This window comes from Numenius arquata, chromosome 5 (genome assembly GCF_964106895.1).
Source record: "Numenius arquata chromosome 5, bNumArq3.hap1.1, whole genome shotgun sequence".
NCBI lineage: Eukaryota > Metazoa > Chordata > Aves > Charadriiformes > Scolopacidae > Numenius > Numenius arquata.
The window spans coordinates 29,998,482-30,020,753 of NC_133580.1; the positions used below are offsets into that span (position 1 = coordinate 29,998,482).

Here is a 22,272-nt window from a genome sequence, read left to right on the forward strand (position 1 = left end):
CAGCTGAGTGATGGTGGATACTGGGAGGCAAATCACACGGTTTTGGTTTTTTGTGAAGTAGTAACACTGTAGCTAAAATTGCATCTTTTATTTCAGTTACTTTATCAAATTAGTAATTACTATAGTTGCAACAGGAATGCTTTAAGACTTAAGAGCAGAAGAAAAAATATTTTGTGAAAGAAGTCTCTTATGTCCTACTTTGAAAATACTATGATTTTACGAAAAGCAGTGTAAGCGTAGGATGTCCAGACCACCTGCCCTCCTGAAATTGTTCGCAATTGCTTTAAAAATAATTCAATAGCAGTACTGATTATAATTATGTTTTAATTCTGAAAAGCTGCCTTCATTTGGCAAGGGGAATTTACACCTGGATACTCAGGATACATTTAAATACCTAACCATTTCAGGTTACAAACAGATACTAGCCCACAGGGCTAGTTGTCTTTATTTCTGCATGTGGACACGTTAGAAACCGTAGATGTGTTTCACAGGATGGATTCATTCAGTTTGGTCTGTTTGTACATGCAATACTTGCTTCTGAGAGTCAAATTTAGATGTTTTGATTCTTTTCTTTTTGAGACATTAAACACTGTTTCTCCTTTGTGACTTTCTCATGAGAGAATAGCTTTTCCTGAAAGCAGCAGATCGATATTGAATGAAAGAATAATATAAAGTAACACTTAACTTCATTAGTGCTCCGCATAATCCTGTTCTACTTGGTTTTTCTTTCCTGAAGCCCCTAAGATGATAAATTATCACATTTGGTTTGAAAGAATTATGTTGGTTTTAAGCTTTTCATATTAATTATCTTATGGGCTTCAAATCCTGAGGGTTCTTCCTCCTGTTTTCCTGGAAAAACTGTGTATCTGTTCCTGCTCTTTAGTGCTTATAATGACTATTCTGTAGCTGACAAGAGTTGGATGTGCTTACCACATCAGTGGACTATTTCTGTTGATTTCTGAGTGAGCTGGCTGGTACTCTTCTGCATGGGCTCGTTAATGAAGTTTTTTCTGTTCTACGGCCTCTCATCTCATGTTATGTGGAAATGCCATCTACTTCACCATCACAACTTCCAGACCATAACTCACTTAAGAGTGTGTAAGATTGGCCTTTTTATCTCTGTTTGTATATGTATCCTTCCACACAAGTTGGGTGTGCTATGGAAGTTAACATGTACAGAGGGATAACACTCCCTAATGACGGCTTGTAGCGTCTCAAGTCACCATCTGGGTAATCCAGAAATGAGCTGAGCAGAGGCCTGATTTGGTTTTTGGATTTTGGTATTTGGTGCCTCAGATTAAATTCTTAGTTTGCTAGTAAAAAGACATCAGGCAGTTTTACCTGGGGCCTAGCTGACTGTCGAAGTGTCTGTTTCTTGTGCATGTTTTAGGTTTCCACATGCTTGAATGGTGTAGTGGGTGGTTATGGAAAAGTGCAGAGAAAATGTTTAGCTTGCACTGATTTCAAATGCATAGTCCAGAGTAGAAGGAAAAATGGTCATTAAACTAAATGCTCCTGGAATTAAATTGCAAGCTAATTTCTTTTGCTTGCCTATCCTACAGAAATATTTAATGGAGATTACTTCCTTAATTTGTTATTGAATCAGCGTGTGGGCTAGCAGTTTACCAATGGGTAGGGGAAAAATGGTGGTAGTACATAAGACTGTTACTTTATAGCTTTAAATATTAGGATGCTAATAGATGCTGATTGTCACTAAAGCTGTGGTAACCTGGAGTTGTAGCCTGCTGATACAAGGTGGTATTTTGGAAGAGGTTTTTGTCTGTGTGATGCCTTTACTGGTTTTGAATAAATAACGTACTATATTGCAGTAGTCATCTGAAGATTGCGTGGATTAAAACATTTATCTGCTCCTAAATTAGTTTTATTTGATTCTTAAATTTGTGTTTAAAACTATCGCTATATTTTCATCTTTAAATGTAGTGTTTATGATGCAGCAGAACTGTATTATTTATTCTTGTGTGTTCATTATGCAGAAATGTCCCATTCCCTCATAACAGAGAAAAAGAAAAAAACCCAACATTTTAATTGTATTATTTATTAAGATGAGTCATAAGAATTCTGTGTGCTCTTTTTAAGGAACACGAATTGCTCCGAAAGGGCTTAAGATTGTGTGAAAAAGATGTTTCCTTTAAAAGACACTGAGATGGGTGCCTCCACTTTCTTCGCTTCAGCTCTGCCCCATGATGTTTGCGGAAGTAATGGCCTTCCACTTACACCGAATTCCATTAAAATTTTGGGGAGATTTCAAATCCTTAAAACAATGACCCATCCCAGGCTTTGCCAGTATGTTGACATTACCAGAGGTAAACATGGTGAGTATCTGTTTAATAAGGAAATGTTATGTATGGTTACAGTTATATTTTTGTGGCAATGTATCTAAAGATGACTGAGCAGAATATTACCTTTATAGCACCAGAAAGTGGCTGGTTTTCAGTCTTAAAATAGCTGTATACCTTTGCGACTGGCAGTACTGGTGCTTTTGTTTCTTCTCTACAGAGTCAAGGCAGAGGTAAGTCATCTGTCCTCTTTTGTTATACGTTACGCTAACTGATGAAAGCTAAGAACTTTTGTCTTTTCATACCTCACTGTAAAATTCTTTTATTCAGTTGCTGTGCCATGTTGTTGTGTGGGACATTGAAATACATGTATTTTTGATGCTGAGCTCCTACACCCGTGTTCTAATCTTGTGATGGTTAGGTTTCTTGTACTTGATTTGCAGCTTTTCTTGTTGTCTCAGTCATCTCATGTCTTGGCTCAAGCTTGCCTTATTTTATTTTTTTTTAATTCTAGCTCTTTAAGATCACTCCCACTAATAATTACTTTATTCTAATGCAGATATTTATTGGTTTTTTTAGTAACTGATATCACGCTTATTGTTTGCTTAAATAAGACTTTGCTCCAGATGATCTTACTCTGTTGCAACCTCAGCAGGAGTACAGCACTTAATTTCCACAAAAAGGCTGCAATGCCTTTGGTAATTTAAAGGATAAAACCTTTAACTTTTAAATCAACAATGTTCACATATAAAAGTGCATTGTATGTATTTCTTTTATTAGCTACAGGGTCTCATAAAGTAGAGCAAGTCATTTTTTCCCCTTTAGAATGCAGGATGATAGGATGTTTCAGATTTTTAGAAAATGAGGATATTGCCAGCTCCAAACATTTAAGTATCCTGCAGGGTCGGGGGTTCTTTGTGTGTTTTCATTTGCTCTCAAACTTCTGAATTTTTCATTTTTGGCAGGCAGGACATCTAGAAAGTTTATTCATTTTCTTGGAAATGGAAACCGTGATTTTCTTGCAATACTGTTTGGGATGAAAGGTTAAGAAACATTCACTAACATAACATTTAGTAAATGAAAGATACAGTTACAAAGGAAAATGTGGCCTTTTTGACAATGAAGAGACAATGACATGAAGGTTTATGAGTGTGTATAAACATAAAGGAGAAAGTATCTTCTGATAATTGAAGTAACTTGAAGAATAGCAAATATAGTGCCTAACCAGAAAGTCAGGAGATTGCTCTGTTCCTAGTGGTTGGAATAGCAGTTAATCACTTCCAAATCATGTGGCAAATCTTAACATCCTGCTACTGACAGAATTCTTCAGTTGTCAATCCTATGCATAAGATTTAATGTTCTCTTTCTTGCAAATGTCAGTTTCTACCCTTACAGAGAAATACAAAAGCAGAATAGGAAAACAATGCAAAATAAATTAATTAGATGTATGTATTCCCCCCCAAAAGACCCTCAAAAGGGAAACGTAGAAGTAATAGAAAAATATTCAAACTGAAATAGGTTTGGCTTTTTTGGTAAAATTAAACTACTTTTAAATCTTTGCTAGCATTGTAGAAGGCTTCCAAAGAAAGTTTATGTGGTCCTTTGATTTCAAAAAGGAGAAACAGAGTTGAGTAACAAGCATTCCAGCTTTAATGTGATGACTTGCGTTCCTCAAAGTATTTTCTATCTTCATGTTACTATAACAACCTTCTGATAAAAATATGTTTGAAATAGTTTAGTTTGATTTAGCTTTGAATTTGAACATTCACTAGTAGCTGTTCTACAAGTAGTGGAAGTACCAAAGCCTACCTTCTTTAGGAGTTACCTCACGCCCCCTTGTAACATCTTACGCTATCATCTTTGCCTACTTTATAATTGATGGCTTCAGGGCAACAATTATTTTGCCTTTTCCCCAGTATTCGGAGCCAGCCCATAAATCTTTGGAACATGTGGGACCCCTGGACATCCTATAGCTATTTGCTGGGCAAGAGGTACTAGATAGTAATGTGCTCGGTGGCCCATAAGGACTGAAACTCCTGTGCTCACTGAATTCCTTTTCTCAAAGATGGTGTCACTTTGAGTCTCTCATCAACCCAGTCACAGATTTCTGCACATTTGTAGATGCTTATCTTCTTTGAGACTTCTATTCTTAAAGCAAATCTGGCTGATGTTGGCTGACGGGTTCAACATTTATTAGGAGGTTACTGGATGGATTGACAGTTCTTTGCATGAGGAAACAGGAAAGATAATCTGCTGTATCTCATAAATGAAAATGATGGTGATATCCAGGAGTTGTACATCTTTAACTTTTAATTATTTGTAGTTTTCCAGGGAATGTATGTCAAAATACTTTAACATCTGCCAAACAGGTAGACTGAGAAGTCTGTACTCCCATTGTCTTATTTGGACTTTGGTCCTCTTAAACCTTTTTTATTTTTCCAATTAGAGAGACTGGTTGTGGCAGCTGAACACTGTGAAAAGAGTCTGGAAGATTTGCTACGAGAAAGAAAGCCAGTCAGGTAACTCATTGTAACTCATAAAATCCTGTCTGTCTTGTAATAGCAGTTTTGGGTTTTCTTTTTTTAAGAATAAAATTCAGACAGGATAATTGTCTTCCTAAGAATTAATTTGAAGATTATATGTCTGCCTGATGATGAAATACGAATTTCACTAGAAAGGACAGAATTTGATGTGTTTTTCACATGCAGAAATGTATTAATTTATTAACTAGAAAGTGGACAGGATGTCAGATACATATGCAGGGTGCTGGTAAGTGATTAGAATTTGGGTTAGTATAGTCACTTCAGCAAGGCTTTGGTCAAAACCAAGTACAATGGCTTGGATGTCAAGAATATTTGCTTTCATACTAGGATGTATAGAATACTTGAGGTGTATCTTTGAAGCAACAAACAGACAAAATCACCATCAGACTTGTTGGTCTCTTGTCCTAAAGAATATGTAACACAGAGAACCTGAAGAGTGGAAGAACATTATTTCCATTTGGGATAGCAAGGCATTTTAGGATAACTGGTTATTTCCAGAACACACAAATACATAAATACAAAACATATTTAGAGAAATCCAAAGTCTCTTCATTCTGGTTTCTGAAAAGTTTATAGCAAGCATTAGATTTCATCTCTTGATATTTATGCAAGCATAGAGGTGATGATTACTCAGTAAAATACTTGACGAATTTTTGTGCATCTTCCTGGTTAACTGCAGTTAACATTAGGCGTCTCGGGTGCACTGTGTTTGATCCAGACTTCTTGTGGCTCATCCCAGATTGGATTTGTATAAAGGGAGTAATACTCGATCTGTAGGCTTTCAAGTCTTGTGGCCCCTAAATAGGATGCTGACTATGTTTTCTGGCAGAGATAACTCTAAATGCAAGATGCCCCGTGTCTGTCTGTTAGCTTTTTGTGAACTTAAGCTTGTATGAGTGTTGTTGTATGAGTCTGTGTTGCAGAGGACTTACAGCTTGAGGAATGTTGGGCAAATACGGCTTTCATTTTTTTCTTAAGACAGATGGGTATTTAGGTGTAAAAGGGTTTTTATGTATGATAAATATTACAGGCCTTCACCCAGTTTTGCATCAAGTTCCAATTGTGCAAAGTTCCAGAAATAGTTAAAGCATCAGAAGCACTTTTCTTTCCTTCTTCATTCAGTTCTCACATTGTTCTTTGAACATGTGTATCTTGGTGTCAGATGAAAACCAGCCCAGACTGTCTGCTGCCTCTTACCTGTTTTTGAAAAAGTATGCATGTAGCTATTTTAATTTGCTTTGAATTGCTTGATAGAGTATAATTCTGTAGATTCTGACAACTTCTGTTGCAATTTCATCCTGCAGTCTTAGAATTGCAACAGGCAAGATGTCTGTTTCTTGGGGGGTGGAGTGGGGAGGGGTGTGTGTGGGGGAATTATATTTCTTTATCATAGTTCTATAAACAAAACTTTCTCAAGTAACAATTGTGGTCGGTACGCACATACATTATGCTCCTCTATACCAGTATGTGTTTTGTGGTATTCAGAAAGACTTTTGAGATGCTTTTTAGGTAATTTATGAAGGTATGCAACTTTGGTTTTTGACATGCCTAGAGAAATTATTTAGTTTGTGACAGTTACCTCAGCTATTTGGGCTGTGGCTCTGTTGAGAGTAGATGCATAAAGCCTGGCTTTATATTTTCCTCTTCGCTTGAGAGAGTTTTTACTGAAATAAGTTATTCTACTATCTGATCTTTCTTTTGATGAGCAGATTGGGATTTCTTCAGGAAGTTGTAACACCCAAGGTATAGGACTAAAATATAGCCTGTATGTATGTTCATAGATTTAAGAGACATTAGTGATTAATCTGCTGTAAATTACAGATTTTGTGGTAGTAGCTAAAGCTAAATTATGTTCACTTCAAACGCAGTTTCTTGAAAGACTGACAGTTTCCCTCTACTTCTATTTTTTTAATGAAAATAGACATTTTTGGTTCTTATGGGAGACCCATAAATTTCCAGCAATAACTTGGATGGACCAATTCCCAGTTATTGGTTACATGATCTGTCTATATCAATTACCTTTGGAGGGAAGTATTTGGCTTTTTCCATGTATTCTGATTGTACTGGTCATTGATAGCATAGCTGGTTACACATCCGGAGTTGATGTATATGCTATTGCAATTAATTTTATAAACTGTTTATGAAAGCTGCTGTTCTGGTTTCTAGATTAATTTTCCTTATGCTTGCCAGTAACTTAAGTCCTTTGCACCTGTACCACAAGCTGATGTAAAATCAGCAGGAAATCTTCTATTATGTTAGTGCTGAAATTCAAGACATTACATTATGGACTGTCTATCTTTCCATGCATACTGAAAAACAGGCTGTACAGCTGTTTGGTAGTTATTTGCAGATAATCTTTCCTGAAGTCATGCATCAAGCATAGCATACATCCCTTAATGTATGAATGATATTAAAAAAAAGAAACGCATCACAGTTCTTTGTTCAGTTAACCTCAGAGTTTCACTGAGTTTTCCAACTCTAATGAATCAGTTGCACATAGGGGCTAAATACTGGAAATTAGAGCTCTAACCATGTACTTTATCTGCTCTGTCACAGCGCAGTAAGTCATTTTACTGAGCATACCACCAAAAATTTTTTAGAACTTGGATTTGTGATATATTCAAGAATTCATTCATTACTGAATAACTCTATAAGGTAAATTTCAAGAACCCTCAAATGGATTAAATGGGTTGGCTCTTGGCAATTCTTACCATAAGTAACCAGATGCAGAAAAGGAATTTAATACAGCTCTTTAGTGTTTTCTGTGTTTTATTCAGAGGATAGCCATGTAGACATCAAAACTACAATTGGTGCTTCTAAAAGTGACATTAATTCCAGTTTTCTTTACTGTGCTTCCACAGGGCATCACAATAACAGCAGGTGAGCTCTTTTGGAGTTGTGTGCCACAGGGAACTCAGGCTGCAACCATGGATAAGAGTTCTAGGATAGGACAGGGCAGGATAAGAATTCTAGGCATTGATGTCCTTTTTTTACCAGGCCAATCTCCACTGTGTGAGAGATTGTATTCTGGATCATTGTTTCCTGTTTGTTTATTCCTGATTTATTGTCCTGTTTGTTACTCTGAGTCAAAGTATGCACTGAATTTTAGTTTATAAGAGTCACATTAGTGCAAAATTCGCTCTCTGAAGTATGTTCAGGAGTCAGTTAAATTTTTAAAGGGCTAGGAATTTATGTACATAGTCAAGCAAAAATAGTAAATACCTGATTTAAGCTCATAATACTTTACTGCTGTTCAGAGATTTGAAAATGCTTCTCGGTCTGGCTGGCTTCTTGCACATGCAAGGATTTTTTCTTGTGAATGAATTGAAAATATGTCACAAAAATTTAAGGTGGGTAAAAGTTTTGTACTGTAATAGTCTTACTAAGGGTAGTTTTCATGTTTGTGGCAATCAAAAATTTTACTAGATTTTCAAAGTTGTGAGTTATTCTAGCGCTGTTGATACCACAGACCAGAATGTAAGACGTGAATTTATTTTTAAGGTTCTCCATCTTCTAAACACATTTACAACTACTCCTTTGGGATACCTTTTCCAGACACTGTTAAAGGAGTTATTTTCTCTGCTCCTGTGCTTTTATAATAGGAGTTGTGGGCTCTTCTTTTCCATCGCTCTTGAAGTGTGTTTCTTCTTTGAAGAAGTTGGTCTGCACTTGTATTCATAATAATAAAAATGCCAGCAAATACTGACATTCAGCAGAATTTTGGCACCTACAATAGAGTTTCTGGATTGGTCTTCAATTTGTGGCTTGGGCATTCTAAGCCTGTTCCTTTCTTCAATAAAATATAGTTGTCATATGCTTTGCAAGTCATGGTTTTGAAAAATTACTAGTGAACCATCAGAAATACACGGTATAGTTTGTTATACGCGGAACGTTTGATGGGAAGCAGACTGTGTCTGCAGCTGTTTACTAGTTTGGGGAAAACATGATCTGACTGATTCGGATGAGTACACTTTATTTGGTTGTATTAAACAGTTGTATGCTCATTGATTGGATTAGATTTCTTTATGCCATCCTTGCTGTTCATGTGCTTTTGGCAAACTTGAAGTGAAACTACGTTACAGAAGAGATTGTTAGGTGGGGGAAAAAGCAATTTCTGAGTAGCCAGGGATTCTTCAAAAATATTGTAAGACAGGTGCAAGTCATCAAAAGGCTGAAGGTTTTACATGATTTGACTTGAAGAGCTGCATATGAGCAGAACTTCAAGGGCTGAGTGTATTCTGCTTTGAATCAAGTCTGTGTTGGAATTTCACATGAGAAATCCATATGTCATAATAAGGCTGCAAGGATAAATGATGTAGTAGTAAAATGAAGTAGCGTTAATAGACAAACTTATAATTATTTTTTTCCTAAGTATGTGTGAGAGTGTGTGAGAGTATGTGTGAGAGTCTGTAGTTTGGGCATTTAGTGTCTGTGGAGTTTTCCTTTAGTTTCTTGCCAATGCTTTATTTCCAAAGCTATGGTGAAGTCCACCAGTCCACCATTAGTCCAGACTTGTTTATGTATTGACCAATGATGCTTTTCTTCATATAGGGGTGTTTTTTTACTTCTGTAAGTAGTTTTTAGTCTGACCACAAATCTTCCTGTAGCATTCTTTTTAGCATAGGCTGTCTCCTGTGACTGTCTTTCCCCTTACAATGAGAAAATGATTGTTTGGAATGGAAAAGGGGTATAGCTTTCATGAGGTAGTTGAGTGAACTTTATTGCTCTTGATGTCTGAGTGACCTTTTTAGGTATGAAACCAAATTGTTTGCTTGTATAGTTGGCTGCAATGTTTGATGGCAGCACAAAAATATTTCAGAACATGTGTCCATGTCTCCCTTACATGTGAAACGTAATAATGAGTGCATGCTTGTTTCTTATTTTCCTCTCTGCCAGGAAAAAAGGAAAGAGAAGTATCCAACTCTTTGAGACTATAATGGTCTCTGCTTCTTGCTATTAAAAAGAATATATGATGGCTGTATACAACATAAAATCTGTAGATGTGGAAACAGTGTTTAATTTTATTTCAACCTTTTGCTCTACTATGCTGCTTCTGTAGTTGCTTGTATACACTTCATACAGATTTCTGTGCTAAAAGCCATATTAAAGATCTTGAGCTGAAGATGAGTTATGCTGAGTTAATTGAGAAGAAAAGTAGTGGAGAGTTTTTTAGTCTTCAGTACCTACTGAAAGAGGATGTTGATTTTCTCTTAGACCAAACACTGTCCTCAGCAAGAGGGTAGCTTAATCCTGCAGAGATATTTCTGGAAAGAACTCTGTAAGGTTCAGTGTTAAAATTCCATTTTGCAAACTACTACTAATGATCTGATGGCTGGAAAACCAAATGTCAAATTTGTACTGTGCAAATCTTACTGGATTTAAGCCACGTCGTTAATCTTAATGTTGATTTATGATAGTTAGGTTTAGAATAAAAATTGCCTGTAGACTTGTGAGAGCAAGATGTGGTTAGTATATGGTTATTCTAACTTAATACAGTGTTTGATGCTTCATCCTGCTTTTAGGAAGAAAAAAAAAAAAGAGCTAACACTCATTATGCTTTCTATAGAGTGCATACTTCTAGAAAGGGATTATATTTTTAAAATGCAAGTTGTAGCTTTTTTTGAGCAATGTCTTCAGGGAAGCATTTGTTGCTAATTAGGGATCAGACAGCTGGTTTATTGAGATGAATTGATATGCTCACAGACATCTTTAAAATCACTATGGTTTGAGATCGCTTCTTCTGTGCATGTGGATGTTCTCTCCTTAGGTCAAAGCTCCTCTGTTTTACAGTGCAAATAGAGCCAGACTTGCACCTTCGCTCTGAGGTAGCTGCTTTCCTGTCTAGAAGTTGCATTAGTTCCATATCATTCCTACATCAGTGATGTGCCAGACTTGAAATGATACATTTACAGAACATAATGTTATGGGAAACATCATATAGCGCCTTTTTCCCTGCCCTGCTATTTTGTGGGCATGTATCATGAGCACAGCACTAAGTTAACTGAATTGTTTGTCTTCTGGATCAACAGGACCCTCAGATGGATGGATACATCTGCAGACAGAAGGAACTTGCATTGGGACTGAATATATGTACTCGTGGGTGTGTTTATAGCTAGATAGATACCAGGGAAGATTGCTGTGATAGGAATGTTTAGAAGGCTGGCAGACCAGGCTAGTTTTAAGGTTTAAAACTATTAATTTCATTAACAGCACACGTTTTGCTAAAGGTTAAGTCATGCATGTTATTAATCATGACTGTGTACACAAAACTGTAGTCTTTAACACATATTGTAAATTAGCTGTGAATATACAGTACCATGGAGCTGATGCTGTACAGTTAACAGTGGTAGCTGTGGCGCTTGGTGGTTCTTTGATGTCAGGGTAATTGGGCTTGAGACCTCTTTGGATGAAGTAAGAACCAGTGTGGACTAGTCTTTCTTCTACTGTTACCTAATGCCTGATATTTTTATGTTATCACCACTCTCCAGCCTCCACAAGGTGTGGTCTTCTGTACACACAGTAATCCTCCTGGTGTACTTGGGAGTACGTCGTGCGTGTTTGCTGTCTGCTGTGATTCTCTTGTCCTTTTGTCTGGCAACTTTTGTTGTGTGGATTTCTCCTATGTGCAACTATATCCATCTCTCATTTCCCCTTTAGTGATCACATTTCTTATATCGCTTTCAAGGAAATTTAATATTAATTATATGCTCATTAATACATTTAAATTTATAGTCACAGACATCTGCTTTGGCTATGCTTAAGTTTATTATTACCTCTCTAGATAGGTGTTTCCTGCCTGTTGCGATGACGTGTGCTGGGATATAGATCAAAGTGATGCATTCCTAATGCCTTTTGGAATATTAGTTGTTAGCTATGAAATTCCTAACAGCACCACTGCTTATTGGCCTAGTTGCAAAGTCCCTTTGATCACATGTGTTTGCAGACTCTTCTTCTGTTGGAACTTTCCATTCTGTTTCACTTTGGAGCAGCACCTGTACCACTGGAAAAAAAAAAGATATCTAGATACCTGAGGTTAAAAGCCATACCTAGGTATGTTTTAGTAGTTAGCTCAAAATATCAGGATCCCTATATCAAAGTATGGTATAGCTAAATTGTTTGTTAAAAGAACCCTGTTGTAAAGTCTACTGATTTACAGGAAATGCCTGGCTTTAGGAGAAGAGCTGTGCATTGTTGCAAATGTTGTTCATAGCTTTAAAAATTCTGTTGCACCTTTATAAAATGAGGGTGAGGTCAGGGAGTTAATTTGGAATGTGGCTTGTTGCTAATGCTTAATCCTCTCATGCAGAGATGCCTAAAGTGCAGTCTCTCTCTCAAAGGCTGAGAAATTTGTAAAGAGATTGCTTTAGTTTGATTTTACGAAGTTCTAAGTGCTTTTCCTGCTATCCAGTAACTTGTAAAAAGGAAAGCATGCTCAGTTATCATTCCTACTAATATCTGTACTTACCAGAGTTAGTAGTTATATTTGTGTCTTTGAAATTACTTTTTTTTTAATGTAATTTATGTTTTAAAAAGTTAATTATCTTCTAGTGTGTTAAATCTGCAGCTACTCTATCAAAAAGTAGCCAACAGGCCTTCCCTGCACCTTTTTTTTTCCTGTTTTTTTTTCTTAAACTGGCAGAGCTTCACAGAACTGCAGAAATGAATAACAAAAAAATCAATCCTGTCTGGCTGCAAGGACGTTATTTATTGTTAGCTAGTCATGATTTCTAGAGCTGTCAATTCAGTTCATACTGCCACATAGCTGTGATAATGTTAACTGCATTAATAACTACACTTCATTTTCAACTTTTCTTTTAAAAGTATTCATTGATCAGATTCTTAATGAGATTTTTCTGATCCACCTGGGGCATCACAGAAAGAATGAGAGAATCCATCTCCTTTTATAATGAAGTCAGGGACTCATCACTTCTGTTGCAGTGGGAAGGAGAAAGCTGGCATAGCTAACATGAAGAAAAACTCTTTTCTCATGCCACAGATAAAAGTCTTCCTTAAAAATAAAGTAAAATAGACAGTTGGCTGTTGCAACCTTAAATGGGAAAAAGAACCCCTATGATCTTAAAATGTCTGCTCAATACCTGGCCCTCAGTTGCAGTAGGGCAAGAGTCTTCCACCCTCAGAGGCAAACCTGGCTCCCTGACTGCGGTGGAAGAAGCTGTGGACAGCTGCAGCTCAGACTTTTGCCCCTGCTTATGCTCTCCTGGTGCTGCTGTTACCTGAAATAAAAGCTCTCGAAACCAGAAGCAGTTTAGAGAGGAGAAATTGCTTTATTTGATGTTGGGAGCTAGGTGGAAATCCACAAATCTAGCACACCTTATGGGGGATATTCACCCATTATTTATACACAAATTCCATCTACCTAATACGTAACTCCACCTAGGCTTATGTATTCATTAGGATGACCAAATAGCCCTTTTTGCACATGCATATTAAACTTTGCAGCATTGGCAAAACACTTCCGCGCAGATGTGAGCTCCTCGGTGGTCGTTTGGGTAAGGGTACCCTTCCTCACATTATCCTTTTAAGGTATTGAGTCATCTCAGGACAGTAAAAGTTTACTGTAGGTTTGCCAGCTTCTTGAGGATGGTAAGGATATTCCTTGAAGTAGCCACAGCTCTGTCCTAATTGGTATAGGAGTGCATACTTTGACATATGAGAGAACCTTGAAGTGATTAAATACTTCTGGTTTTCCCATCCTTATCACTATCAGCTCGGTGACTAACTATGTTCTCACACAGTAAGAAGGTTAGTAGGAAGCAAACAACATTTTAGTTGGCATATGGTTATAAAAAAAGCAGAGGCCTGTTTTTGGTAACACAGCGGGTAGGAGTTTGTACGGGAAATGCTGGCTGAGGTTGGCAGCTGGCTTGGTTGTAGGGACGGCCTGTGGGCCGGCTGTACTCCCTGTGGCCCGGCTGTACTCCCTGTGGCCCAGAGTGCTAGAGTGTCTTTGTGGAAATCAGGACCATAGGTCATCACAGGACAAGATAGGGTAAAAAAGCCTTGGGTGACCTGTACTAAGAAAAAGGGACCTTTCTCTTTATTACCAGGTAATGCAATCTAGTAGGAACAGATGTGTGGAGCAAAGTGTGCTATACGTCTTTTAGGGGTGCTGATTCCATATAGCTCCAGTCTGCTCTGGACCAAATGCCCACTAGCAGCTGCAGTGCAATAGGCAGGTTTTTGGATCCTACCTTCTGGTTCATCTAAAAGGGATCCAGTTTGTGTGGTCTGAAACCACTCTGAGTCAAGCATGGTAGGAAGGGCTGATCAGGAAGGTATACTTTAAAAGTAAAAATTCAAGTCTTAAGCAGAACTCCTTAAGTTGCCTTGAGCTCTGTGCTGAGACACAGAACTGAAGGTTGCTGTTGTCATTTGTTTAACTTAAAGCTCAGTTTTGCGTAAGCTGCAGAAAAGCTGTGAGCTGGCTCTACGTATCCCCCTCTACCCATGTATCCCCTTTGCTGATTATCAAAGTAACCTGTAAGTAGAGTCAAGTCTCTCCTCTTTTTGTCTTAGTTGCTCAGAATCCTTGACAGATATGATGAATTTTCAAAGATGGAATACTTAATGTCTTTCAGTGCAGAGTGAAACAAGGGAAGCTGGGGCATAGTTCTTGCTTTACTTTATATTAATAGAATTACAAGTAAGATGCTGAAAGTAAATGAAAATAATAGGTCCTATGAATTTGTGTATGTTTGTGTGTACTTCTTGGGGGGGGGGGGGAAATAATTATTTTTCCCTGTACGTCTTCAGTAATCTCTGCACATTCTTTAGTTTTAAATATAGTACCTGTGAGGTGGCTCACTTTTGTGTTCTGAGCCACTACAGATAGATGGCATAACATTTATGGCCCTCGTGCAAGTTCTTAAAATTCTGAACACTTGTTCTGGTGTTATTTTCTTGACCATTTGCTACCATAGAAAACTTTTTTGTTTGTGTTTGCTTTTTTTTTTTTTTAACAGAATGATAATGTCCACTTTAAATGCACACTTCCTTTTCCCCACCTGAGGATTCTTGCACAATAGTCACGAAATCATCTTCCATCTCTGCAAGAGGTTATTCCTTGGCTGCTTCTTGCACTAAATAACATGTGCAAGAAGACTGTTCTGCTCAGAGAAGCAAAATTCTTAAAGTGAGATCAGTTCTTCAGCTTTTAGGTCTCTGAAGAAGAGGAGCTCTGTTTTTTCATGGTCTGAATGTTTTGAGAATTGTTCTAGCTTTTTGTGCACTGGAGAGTGACTTCGCACTTTTCTTTTTAATCCTCAAACAAAGGGAAAAAATGTTGGATTTTCTCAGGTGCAGAAGAAGTAGTGTTGAGAATCCCATTGTTACTAACGTTTTCTTTCTTAACCATGTTACACAGTAATTCATAATACAGGATCTTTGAATTCAGGCCGTATGTTAATGGTTGGGAGCCCCTTGCTTTGGATGTCTGAGTGTGAAAGCTGTATTTCCTGGTGTCTTCCAGCACAGTGAAGAGTGGCACATCTGTTGAAGCTGGGAGAGGTTCAAAGATAAGGAAAACACTGGATTGTGCAGTATCTGCTTTTTCTGTGGTTAATTTATGTTTGTCTTATAGACATAACTGAAGTTTGTGCAAGTTTATGATAAAATGTAAAGGCAGACGTGTGAATTCTTTCCTATCAGTAATATTTTGCAGTCTCCAGGAGAAGTCATTCAGGTTTAAAACTCACTAAAGGAAGTCTAGGTATCTAGGGTTGTTTGGTTTTTCTTTTAATTTATTTTCTTATTTTTACTCTTCAGACACTTTGATTGTCAGGGATCTGCAGACTTAATATGATAACAATGAAAAATGAGATGAGCATTGGAGACATGTTTCTTTCCTGTACTTAGGCTATGGCTAGCCATTTGGTGCCTTTCTGTACAAAATTTCCATTAAATCCTGAGCAGACAACCTTATTTTGGTTTTATTTTCTAGTGGCTTCTGAAATCTCATTTTTCTTCTGCTCTCGTAATTTTATCAAAGATGATAAACAACTGGTACAAGCCAATTTCAGCTGTTTTGCTGGTGTGGCATTTACAAAGGTAATAAAACACTGTGTTTGCTTTTCTTTATGGGGAAAAAATAAATGTTTAGCACTGTAAAACCACTGTTACATTCCTCTGTGTATGCTGCACATATTCAAGTTCTTATAAGCATAGAAGCTAATATACAAACAAATTGGCTTAAGGAAAAAAATTATTAATTTTTTTTTATAGAGAATGCTTAAAAGTAGACTTGATATTTTGTGGATATTCCCTAGTTCATTTATTTCAATGCATACATTTGATATAAACCAAGAACTATATAATATAGGAATGAAAACCCCTACTGAAAGACTCAACCAGAAGCATTGTTTCCAAATAAAATATCTGTAACTTTTTCTTTTTATGAATAATGCTACTCTAAGCAAAAACTTCTTGGAAAACTTCCTCTTAGTAATGATGTCTCAAAATAATTCCTTTGCTCGCAGTTGAAAGTATGACAAGACCTTTAGTCTTGTAATGACATGGTTGCAGAGTTGTTCCTAAGATGTTGCCGTCAAAAAAAAAAAAACAAACAAACGTTGCTGTCTTGGTGTTTGTTTATGAAGAAATCTTGCTGTGACACTGATCTTTGTAGCAGAGAATCCTCAGCCCTGGTAAAATCACAGGTGTCTTTATAAAGTGGGATATAAGATTACAGCTTTCAGTTTGAGGCTTGAGTTCTGTCTGGATAAAGACAGCAGTAGCAGGAGAAGAATCTTCTCATCCTGTTGAGCTAAGCATGAATGGTATAGTGGTTCAGGGTGAAAAGAGACTAATTTAGTATCTGAAAATAACATACCTCGAGCAAATGAACATTTGTTTTATTAAGACAGTGCTTCAAATGTACAATCTAAGGTGTCCCACTGATACTCTTCTTCTTTCATATTTACACGGCTGTGCCTTTGATTAAGAAAATGTTTTCCTTCTGGCCTTGGTGTGTAGAAGGAAACTGCGCTAAGTTAACTGTGGCACAGTAAGGGAGTTCTGGTAATATCCTCCCACCCACCCCGCTTCCCTTTTTTCCTGGCAAAGACTATACTAGCAAACTCTGGGTAATGTTACCTCTTTTCTTAATGGGAGGAGACAGAAAAACAGTGATGAAATTAATCAGCAGAATCCTGTTAGAAAAACCTTTGAAAAGCAGTAACTTCGGGTGATGGATGCAAGTAGTATTGAGACTTCCTGACTTTACAGAATTGCGGCTGAACAAGCTGTCTATTTTAAGTGTAGTATTGAAAGATTTTAGTAACTTTTGGATATGCATTGGGTGGACTAACAACACAGGTTGGGCAGGTTTGGTTAATTATTATAATTTCTAATAACTCTGTTAATTCAACTAGAAATTAATGCCTGGGCATCTAACACTTTTTGGGTTTTGGTGTGGATTCAGCAATAATTAAAGATATCATCTGACTATAAACAGGGAAAGTGGAAATAAATTATTTTAAAACTTTTATACTGAATGATTCTGGTAACTATACAAAATCGTTTTGCTATGTTCTTCCTATTGAAAGAGCACTTTAAACATGCTTGAGGTCAACATAGTGTTGCCATAATTGACGTGAGGTAAACACTTATTTTAAAATTATACTTTAAAAAAAAAAAGAGCTTACATTACACTATGTAACTGACAATACATGACAATACATAATGTAATATAAGCTTTTTTAAAAGTATAATATTTTCTTGAATCAATATATTTTTGAGGGAAAAACGTGGAAGAATGGTGTCTAATTGAAGTCATCATTTTATGTTAGTAATAGTCTCAAAACATCTGTAGTGATAGAAAAGAATAATAAGGCAAATTATGTTCTGTTAGGTGAATGCTGGGTAGAGATCCCCAGTTCACAATAGGATTTTTGTGTAGAGGGTGTATTGACTGATACCTGGATTTGAGAGTCTAACATGCCAGCTTCAGCCATTGGAAGCAATAACTTCACGGCATGTGTGAAGCGTACAGATGAAGGAGAACTTCCCCTTTTGATCGTTCGTTTGAAGGGGGATTGCAAGGATTTGACCCTTACAACAACTGTGGTATTCCAGATCTCCACAGCCTTCTGCTTTTATGAAAGTTGCTAACGTATGTTAACTGAATCTTAACTCTTCTGGTGTAAAAGTGATACCAAAACAGAAGTATAGTTCTTGGTCTTCATCTTTCCCAAGCCTGTAACTACAGTTTATACTGCCATATATGCTGAAAGGATGTGCTGTCACTAGTGAGTTACAGGGATCATATGGACTTTGAAATGTGTAGTATTCTTTTCCTGTAATTTTTTTATTGCAAAGTCGGTGTTTCCAACTCTTTCCGTTGTATTCTATGCGTTTTTTAAAATGCCAGGTTAGTACAGTTTGATCACTTACATGTGATTACTTCAGGATACTTCTTTGAGAGAAAAATCTTAACTATATAGCTATAACCATGAGCTTTTGTAATCTTTCCCACCCCCTCCTTGTAGTAGTAGAACTATTCTTTTTTTGAAGTCACCCTCATGAATGTGTGGACCTGGTGGCTTCTTTTGAAAATTATTTATTTATTAGTCATTTTGAATCAGACATCTACCTTTTCTAATGGTTCCCATGGGATGAATTTGTTGGTTTTGTTTTCATAACAAAGGTTACGGTGAAAAATCCAAACCCAGGATTTTGTTTTAGCCTCAACACTCCAAACTGAGATAATTTAGTTGTGATCTTTGCTAGGTCTGTTATTTTTTTCTGTCATCTACTTTCTATTTAAACACGTAATATTAGGTGTTTAAGTCTGAAAGATTTTTAGTATGTAAGAATTGTGACAGTGCAGGATTTGGGAAGCAAGTGAAGTTTGCTTGCTACAAAAGTCACTTTCAGGCTTCTTATGAATTTTCGTGTCTTCAAAAGTATAGGGTCTGAGCCAGACACTGATCTATAGTTGCAAGTTGGCACTTGGCATGCAAACAGCAATTCCTTTTCAGATACGTTATTTACTTTAACATGGAGGAAGGGAAGGAAATAGGCACTACCTACTATGTGACCATTTGTCAGGTATCTTTAGTAGTCATTTTCCTTCAATGATTGCATGGTAGGCTCCTGTAATAATGCTCTGGTACTACTGCTACTTTTACCATTTACTGCATATTGAATGTTTAATAGACAAACAAGGCCTCTGTACTTTAGAGAGCTGAAACTTAACATACCCTGTGCCTAGAAATATAGATGCTGGTGCATTCAGATACAAAGGAATGGTAGTCCTTGCCTAGAGCATGAAATTTGATGCCTGTGAACAACTTACCAAGACACCCCAAGCAGCTGAAGATGTGATTTGCTGCCTTTTATTGTAAAGGAAGAGTATCCTAGCTGCAGTTAATTCCCTTATTTGCTTTTCATATTTTGTCCAGTTAGTTTCCTCAATCTGTCAGATTGTGATAGACCTTGTCAGGATGGTCAGTCACAAAATGTGTTTAAAGCTGCATGTATTTGTTCAGGTGAAGTCCAAAGAAAACAAAGTAAAGATTCTTGGAGATCTGACTTCAATTGATCTTAATTCTACTTCTGCATTTTACTAGTTCACTCATTTTGAAGGAGAAGAGAATGTGAAATGTGTTGTTTCCTCTAATGAACTGTTGGCAATGTGATGTATGATACGTTTATACAAAGCTATTGAAGTTAAGTTCTGTATTGTATATTTTGAGGTCATTGTCTTGGGTTTCATCCCATTAGCTCTTGTTCTCTTATTGTCACCTGTGCATCTATTATATTAGTTACCTCAGAATGTACAGTCTGTGATAAGAATGCAGAGTCTGTGATCTGGTTTTAAATGAGGGCTACTTTAGCTAATCTTTATGTGTGGTGATTGAAATTTTGTTTCTTTCATTGCACTTTCTGGTCCAATGAAAAGTATTATTCTTATACCTTTTACATATGAGCCAGCTGAGGCTAAGATGCAAAACGTGACTTCACAGAAGTTAATCAGTGGCAAGATCAAAAAGTGGCAATGTGGATGTGTCTTCCCCCTTCTGTGCATTAAACCAGAGGGCACCAGAGGTTTCATTAAGATGGTGCTTTATAAGGTGTGCTTACTTTTTCAAAAGGACGTTTGCTACCCCAACTTAGGGGATGAATGCTGTATGTCTTAAAGGAGTTCAAGGTGTGATGTTTTAAAATTTTTGCTTTATGAGGAGCAGATACACTTAAGTCATTCAGAGTGGTATTGATCTGAAGAATCACCTATCTATTAAAAATCTTTGTGTGCAATCCGTTCTATATATGTTGTTCTTTATCTGTGCCTTCATCCATTGTTTTATGGACTTTTTTATCGTACATTACAAGTTGAGACCTTCATAAAAATGTAACATCATTTGTGTTGCCTTTAAAATCATGCTTGCAGCTTAGAACTTTAAAAGAGGAATGCACGGACTTTTTGAGTTTCCTCAGATGAGCAATATGAACTTGTGGAAGATATCCTGTGTGAAATACCTTTGTGCATAAGTTAGAGACTTCCTGAGGACTCTGCCTATAAAATTCATTTTTTTGTCTTGTATTCTCTGCTTGTTGCATTCCCTTCCAGTTCATTTCATTCTGATAATGTGAATGTGTTTCCAAGTAAATTGGCAGTGTTTACAATCTTGGTCCCTAGTGCCATTTTTTAATCAAACACATAATAAAGTGCTAAATAAACCATTCCCACCTGCATCAAACTTTTTATGTTCTGTATAGGGTATTTTGTAATTTATTTACCCAGGAAGACCCAATTTATCTGCACATCTGTTTTTCAACCCAGTCCTGCTTTTTATTCAGTTTTCCAGCTGGTTGATTGAGGCATAAGGAGGTCAGATGGCTTTCTTGAGGTCAGTGTAGTGAGTGTCTCAGCTGGGATTATACCCAAATGTTCTCCTTTGCGGTAACCACTTGGCCACACCACTCCTAACCAGTCTATCTGCGTTGTTGGCGGTAATGGAACTAACTGCAAATGTCATTTTCTTTGTTTTATAGTTTTGCTTGTATTGAAATATTGTCACTTTTATGAGTTCAGAAACATTACATCTGTTCACAACCTGGTTCCGTTCCACTTTGAACAGACATAATTTTTTGTGATGAATCTCCTTCCTGGATTCCAAATGCATGTTAGTTTTGCAAGTTCTGGGGTAGTGATTGATGACATTGCTGGTTTGTGTCGCTCTGGTGCTTCCTCAGGGCGGACCCTGTCTGACACTTCTCTTTGGAAGAGGAACCCATGTTTTTGCTCCTGTGTATCAGTGCCATAAGCTTCTTAAGACTCCTGGTTGCTGAGATTCTCTTCCTCTACAGTTTACTTGTTTACAGCAATAATATAATGTTAGAACAAGACGCACAGATTTGATAACGGACTTCCCTAAGCATGCATTCCTCTGTGTGTGGCCGTGAGTTGTAAGCCTGAGGAAAGAGAAACTCTGGAATGTGGTATCACCAGCGTAGTCTTATCCCATTTGGTCTTGCTCTGCCTTCCTAAGGGAGGTCAAAATAGTTCTAGTTCCAGTTTTTGCTATCAATTTCCTCTTGCCTTGAGTTGCCACTGCATTGAAGAAGCATGACTTAACACTAATCCACATATACATCTCCAGTAGGTACAAAAATTACAGGCCTCTCTGCGGTGAAGTAGATGACAAGGCTTGCTTTCTGGTGCCAGCCCTGTGTTGCTTCAAATTCCAGTGGGGCCTCTGTTCATTTCAGTAGATGAAACACTCTTATTCAAAGTAGTCCATTAAGTGTTGATCACACTGTCTGTACTATCCAGGCACAGCTTGCTTCCTTCTACAAAAAGGATTAGGTACTCAAAGTTGATTGTTACAGTAGCATAAAAGCAAGTGAAGTTTACAGCTGGCCATAACCAGTTATAAATACCACAAATGCATTTGTAACAACCAGGAATATTTCTCCTCTCCCCAAGATCTTGCTGCTGCCCCGGCTTTGCCTCCGGCCACAGTTGTCTTTGCTCCTGTACTGCTGTCCAGGTACATCTATGTGTTCTGGTTAACTGCACTGTAATAGCTGTAGCTGCCTGGGTCAAAGTCATCAAAAGGAAGGATTGCTTTGTCTAGGAGAAGGTAGGACTGGAGACAGTAAGCAGGCAGGAAGATCTTTTGAAATACCCAGTTACTCCATCATGTTAAATTATTTTGTTGCAGCACCAAAAAAGGATGGAAACGATGTGTTTCCAGTTAATGCTGTGAATGCATTCCTGTTAAAGATGATGAATACAGTGAATTCATGTTCAGATTGGCATTAATTTGCCTTCAAACTGGAGGAAAAGAAACTTGTGTGAACCTTTAAGTTCCATGATACTGAAATAAATGCTGAAATTTTATCTTTCCTTTTCATTGTTTCTTTTCTCATGTTGGAATTCTTTTATTCCAATAGTTTAATAGGTCAAG

General features: G+C 37.2%; 1 protein-coding gene across 3 annotated transcripts in view; it reads left to right on the plus strand.

The window, feature by feature from the left end:
* The first annotated feature begins 2,140 nt into the window (after positions 1–2,140).
* The window catches only part of TBCK (TBC1 domain containing kinase), a 101,615-nt gene continuing 81,483 nt past the window's right edge, over positions 2,141–22,272 (plus strand). For all 3 annotated transcript variants that reach the window (XM_074147484.1, XM_074147485.1, XM_074147486.1), the window contains exons 1-2: positions 2,141–2,333; positions 4,744–4,816. In XM_074147484.1, coding sequence (XP_074003585.1) covers positions 2,141–2,333; positions 4,744–4,816 — 266 coding nt within the window. The remainder of the gene's footprint in view (positions 2,334–4,743; positions 4,817–22,272) is intronic.